This window comes from Cetorhinus maximus, chromosome 20, assembly GCF_964194155.1.
Source record: "Cetorhinus maximus chromosome 20, sCetMax3.hap1.1, whole genome shotgun sequence".
Taxonomy (NCBI): domain Eukaryota; kingdom Metazoa; phylum Chordata; class Chondrichthyes; order Lamniformes; family Cetorhinidae; genus Cetorhinus; species Cetorhinus maximus.
The window spans coordinates 60,336,625-60,343,037 of NC_135898.1; the positions used below are offsets into that span (position 1 = coordinate 60,336,625).

Here is a 6,413-nt window from a genome sequence, read left to right on the forward strand (position 1 = left end):
TTAAGTACCGATGGTTTATCCAACACTTCCTCCTTATCAATTTTGAACCCTTCTAGTGACAAGAGTTTCCTCTGTCACCATGGCCGGTGTAGCATCTGCTTCCTTGGTAAAGACAGGTGCAAAGTATTCATTTAACACCTCAGCCATGCCTCCTGCCTCCATGTGTAAATCCCCTTTTTGGTCCCTAATCAGCCTACTCCTCTTTTTACCACGCTCTTACTACTTGGGTGCCAATAGAAGACTTGAGGATTCCCCTTTATGTTGGCTGTCAGTCTTTTCTCATAACCCCTCTTTGCTTCTCTTATTTGCTTTTTCACCTCCCCTCTGAACCTTCTGTATTCTACTTGGTTATCAATTGTATCTTCTACCTGACACCTATCATAAGCACACATTTTCTTCTTTATCTTAATTTCTATCTCCTTTTTCATCCAGGGAGCTCTGGATTTGTTTGCTCTACCCTTCCCTTTTGAGAGAATATACCTTGACTATGCTCGAACCATTTCTTCTTTGAAGGTAGCCCATTGTTCAACTACAGTTTTTTCTGCCAACCTTTGATTCCAGTCTATCCAGCCCAGTTCCATTCTTGCCCCATTGAAGTTAGCTGTCCCCCACTTAAGTATTCTTACTCTGAAATGCACCACCACAAGACATAACTGAGGCAAATACCATTGATGCATTTAAGGGGAAGCTAGGTAAGCACGTGAGGGAGAAAGGATTAGAAGGATGTGCTGATAGGGTTAGATGAAAAGGTATGGGAGGAGGCTCGTGTGGAGCATAAATGTCGACATAGACTAGTTGGACCAAATGGCCTGTTTTTCTCTGCAGTGTTGTCAATAAACTTTAAAAATTGTAATAAACTATTCTGGCTAAACCCTCTTGAAAATGTTGCATTGCACATTTTAGGGACTGAAATACTTTTAAGCAATATTTTTGTATGAAATTCCTTATTTTAATCACATTAAAACTACAGGGGATTTGCATGCAAACTTTTTTTTAAACTAATCACATAGTGCAGTTTCAATCCATTGGGGACATTTTTACCTACATCGTGATAATCTAGTAAACATCAGCCGAAAATAAAAATTGCTGGAATTATATAGCAGTTAACCAATCTGTAACGGAAAAGAGAGGGTATCGTTTCAGGGTAGGGTATCTCCTTGTCAGAAATGAAAACGAAAAGATAAGCAAGCATTATAACAGGACTGGAGAAAATAAAGCAGAAAGGGAGAGAAACAATAGATTTCCAAACACAGAGAGGAAGTTACTGGGTTGAAAACCTGTAAATGTGCTTATTGAAAATGTTTCCAAGATATAAGAGATGATTTCAGTGAGGCAATGGAAAGACATAAAATAACGAAAATAACCAAAACAGTGAAAATCCACGAGAGAGGCCCACAAAAGAAAAGAAATGAAGGAAATTGGAGAAAGCACAAAATAAACTGCAGACACAGGCCATCTGAAATTAAAACAGGAAATGATTGGACAGATATCACCATTCTTTATTGTCAGTGGGTAAAAATCTGTAAATCCCTATGGGAGTCCTTTCATTACGTAGACTGCAGTGGTTCAGGAAAATGACCCGTCACCACCTTCTCAAGGGCAAATAGAGATGGGCAATAAATGCCTGCATTACCTCCACTGCCCACATCCTGAAGATTTTTTTTTAAAAAGACTAGGCTCTGAATTGCCACCTTCCTGGTCTGTATTGCCCCATATTGTGCATTTATTTATTGAACTACATGGGGAACTTCACATGTATTTTTTGTTCTAACTGGCATTTTTAAGCAGGTGCTTTTGTATACCACATTTACATTCTAATGTAGACTTTTGTAACTTAGGTAAATTAACAGAACAAGAAGTAACCACTTGTGAAATAGTCATTATGGCACAGAAGGATGCAATTCAACCTATCAAGTCCATGCCAGCTCTCTGTAGGGCAATTCAGTCAGTCCCAATCCCTGGCTATATCCGCATAGCCTTATAAGTTTATTTTCCTCCAGTGCCTATCCAATTTTCTTTTGAAATTATTGATCATCGCAGTTTCCACCTGCTTCGCGGGCAGCAAGTTCCAGCCCATTATCATTTGCTGTGTAAAAAATAATTCTTGTTCACATCCCCCTAGTATCTCTTGCTTTAGATAATATTTTAACAGATGGTTTAAAATCCTGGAACTACCTCCCTAACAGCACTGTGGGAATACCTACACCATGTGGAGTGCAGTGGTTCAAGAAGATGATTCACGACCAGCTTCTCAAGGGCAATGAGGGATGGACAATAAATGTTAGACTCTCCAGCGATGCTCACATCTCACGAACAAATAAAAAAAAGTACTGTAACTGCAATGTTTTTTTTTTGCTGTTATAGCACTTAACGGCAGACAGAAAAAAACACATAGGAAATGTGTTAGTTCAATTTTAGCAGAACTCAAGCCCTGCCAGAATTTAGGAATCCTTTAAATTCATCTTTTAGCGCTTTCCAAGATCTGGATAGTGTTAGTGTTTTGCTTTCACAATAATTCTCATATTGTTAAATTATGTCTGTTCTAGATAAAAAACTATCAAAATGTAATATGAAGTTACTGTCTGAAGAACTTAACAAGCTTAAAATTGTGATTTTGGAGGATCTTCGACGTGTCACTTTCCAAGGCAATCCAATAAAGCTGTGTGGTGATGTTAATGCAGTTGTTGAAGAAACTGCACACGAATTTGATCAGAAAAAAGAAGAAATTCTAATGAATTTTCTAAAATCCCAGACTTCATAGTGCCTAGTCCTGTACAATATGCCTATAGCCCATAGCTTGATATTTTATGTCTCAGTGCTGAAGCTTATTTATGAGACTTTGAATTTTACAAGTCAAATTATTCTCCTGGAAAACTGTGGGACCTTTTACATGATGCTTGCAAAATTGATATTACCTTTCTGTTGTTAGAGAAGTACACTGGAGAATAAATAGGAAACAATTGTGCAATTTATAACAGCCATAAACCTGCTGAAAGATAAAACAAATCCACTGTATTATACCTAGATGTAATTCAGAAATTTCAAGATTACATGCTCTTTATTTATGTAAACTTGAAGAGGGTTTCTTCAAGCTATAAAGTCTTTGCAAGAAGTTCCAGTGCAGATCATTATATGAAAGTTTCCATTAAAATTGTATTTTATTTAGTGGGAAGTGCAATATTTTCAGTTCCTTTTCCCCACTCCAGCTTACTTTCTTCTATCCTGGAGGCAACAGCAGTCCTCTGGTTTCTTCATAAAGTGGTCATTTAACATAAGCCTAGAGAGTGAATTGTCAACTTGTTTTCAATTGTGGGGCATTACTGCCGAGTTCAATTTGGCTCTTATACAATGTTCATACACAATTCGGGGGGCACTGTGTAGCAATCTGAGGAGGACATCTTCAAAATTTTGATTTCCCCCTCCCTAGCTGGTAATACTGAAGCTAGTTATAGCATCCCAAATGTGATCAATTAACTGGGACCTGGGTGTGGATAATTTTAATAAATATTGAAGAAAAATTTATCATCATAATTTTGTCATTTATAAGACCTTTTATGGGTGGTTGAGTTCCATTTACCCTTTTGAAGAATACGATGTTTTTTGTTTGCAAAGGTTTTCTTACAGCTGTAATTATTGCACTTTTTCTGAAGGGATATTGTTCTGAAATTGAAAAGTTGTAATAAAATGTATTTGGAGAACTTGCAAAAAAAATCTTAACTCAGAAGACACTCGAGTGGTCCTCATAGCCTATAGGTTTTAAAACAGGGGTCCTGTGAGAGGAGTCATGAATTTCTCTATTTTTTCTCTTTCTAACATACTATTTCTATTGGTATGTAGTAATAAAAATTATTTCTGCATGAAGCACACTTTCTTTGGGTAATTCATGATGTCTTTCAGAGATTGGTTGGGGGACCCTGAGTGTTTCATTACTTTTATGGGATACCTGCACTCAGAGAATCACTGATATGTAATTAGAACCACATTTCAAAAGTACTCCTGCACTTTTACTTGGCTGCATATAGTTGGCACCATGAGTACAGGCCAGAATGGGAATCATTGGATAATTCCCCCATTAATCACTTATTGCTGTAAGTGACTGGGATTGATTTGATGCACATAATTTGTGTTATGTAACTATCCTCCACTTACTGGAGAAATAATTCTGATGTACTTTTTGTTATGAAACTATAATATTTTTCACAATATTGTTGTGGTTTATTGTAATGTAGGTTTGTGGGTGTGTGTAGATGTTTCTGTCTATGTGATTTAATTGAATTGGCATCAACTAGACTGCAAGCTTGAAATTATCAAAAGGAGTTAGGTGTAGAAATGTACTTGAAATGAGAATGAGTAAACATGGATGAGGACTTAGCATATAAGGTGTGAAGGAAATTTGCATTTTTGTTTAAGTGAAGGAGTTGTTTGGATTTCAAAGGGATGGCAGGGCGTTTACAACTGGCAAGATAAGCAAGGCCAAGCAGTGTGTTTATTTTTACCAAAAGGAAAGATGTCATATTGGCAACATTAAAGATTTTTTTATGGGAAAAGTAAATTTGCAAAGCCATATGGAACAATAGAATTTACAGATTAAAGAGAGAGAAACATATGTAATGGGGAATGAAAGACCATGGTGGGGGGCCATGTAAGATCTAACAGGAGTGTGTGAAACAGCCTTCAGGAAGCCTCAAGCCATTTTTGTAAAAGTCTGCTGTGCATAGTAACTAAAGTTGGAGAAAAGCCTTTGGAATTCCACTGTCGAGTGGATGCTGTGGTAACTTGCTGGCTTGCTTTTTAAATGTAAAATCTATTTTGGACTGTTGCCTCCAAGGGGGTGCATAGTTGGGAGTCAAGTTAATTAAGAATTAGAACTTTAGGATTTGTTATAGTATTAAGTAGCTGTAAACTTATGTATGTGCTTGAAATCTTCTTTTGTTAATAAAATATTTTAATTTTTAACATCTCTATAGGTCTTAGTGGACTCATTACTTCTGAATTCAATGCACAGATCTTGTAATAAATACAAATTGCAAAACCATTGTGGCAAAGTTTCCCTTATGGATTTGGTCCGCCTGGCACACATCACCTGCCACGTCATAACATTTTTAAAATTAAGTTATAAATATGGGCTTTGCTGGCTAGGCCAGCATTTATTCCCATCCCTAATTTTCCTTGAGAATGTGGTGGTGAGCTGCCTCCCTGAACCGCTGCAGTCGCTGTGGTGTAGGTACAGTGCTGTTAGGGAGGGAGTTCCAGGATTTTGACCCAGCGACACTGATGGAACAGCGATATATTTCTAAATCAGGATGGTGAGTGGCTTGGAGGGGAACTTCCAGATGGTGGTGTTGCCATGTCTCTGATGCCCTTGTAGATCTAGATGGTAGCGGTCTTGGATTTGGAAGGTGCTGCCTGAGGAGATTTGGTGAGTTTCTGCAGTACATCTTGTAGATGGTACACACTACTGCTACTGTTTGTTGATGATGGAGGGAGTGAATGTTTGTGGAATCAAGCAGGCCGCTTTGTACTGGATGGAGTCCAGCTTCTTGAGTGTTCTTGGAGCTGCACTCATCTAGGCAAGTGGAGAGAATTCCATCAAACTCCTGACTTGTGCCTTGTAGATGGTGGACAGGCTTTGGGGAGTCAAGAGGTGAGTTACTTGCTGCAGGATTCCTAGCCTCTGACCTCCTTTTGTAACCACAGTATTTATATGGCTAGCCCAGTTCAGTTTCTGGTCAATGATAACCTCCACGATGTTGATAGTGGGGGATTCAGCGATAGTAATGCCATTGAATGTCATGGGACGATGGTTAGATTCTCTCTTGTTGGAGATGGTCATTGCCTGGCACTTGTGTGGCGTGAATGTTACTTGCCACATGTCAGCCCAAGCCTGGATATTGTCCAGGCCTTGCTGCATTTGGACATGGACTGCTTCAGTATCTGAGGAGTCACGAATGCTGCTGAACATTGTACAATTATCAGCAAACATCCCCACTTTTGACCTTATGATGGAAGGAAGGTCATTGATGAAGCAGATGAAGATTGTTGGGCATAGGACACTACCCTGAGGAACTCCTGCAGTGATGTCCTGGAACTGAGATGATTGACCTCCAACAACCACAGCCATCTTTCTTTGTGCTAGGTATGACTCCAACCAGCAGAGGGTTTTCCCCCTTATCCCCGTTGACTCCAATTTTGCTGGGATGCCTTGAGTTGCCACACTTGGTTAAATGCTGCCTTGACGTCAAGGGTAGTCACTCTCACCTCACCTCTGGAGTTCAGCTTTTGTCCATATTTGAACCAGGACTGTAATTAGGTCAGGAGCTGTGTGGCCCTGGCAGAACCCAAACTGAGCATCAGTGAGCAGGTTATTGTTAAGCAAATGCCACTTAATAGCACTGTTGATGACCCCTTCCATC

The 6,413-nt window shown here is 39.0% G+C and overlaps 1 protein-coding gene across 1 annotated transcript in view; it reads left to right on the forward strand.

Annotated features, from left to right (window-relative positions):
- pstk (phosphoseryl-tRNA kinase) overlaps positions 1-3,861 on the forward strand; it is a 32,734-nt gene extending 28,873 nt beyond the window's left edge. The window contains exon 8 of the mRNA XM_078565200.1: positions 2,547-3,861. Coding sequence (XP_078421326.1) covers positions 2,547-2,761 — 215 coding nt within the window. The 3' untranslated portion in view covers positions 2,762-3,861. The remainder of the gene's footprint in view (positions 1-2,546) is intronic.
- Positions 3,862-6,413: the final 2,552 nt, after the last annotated feature.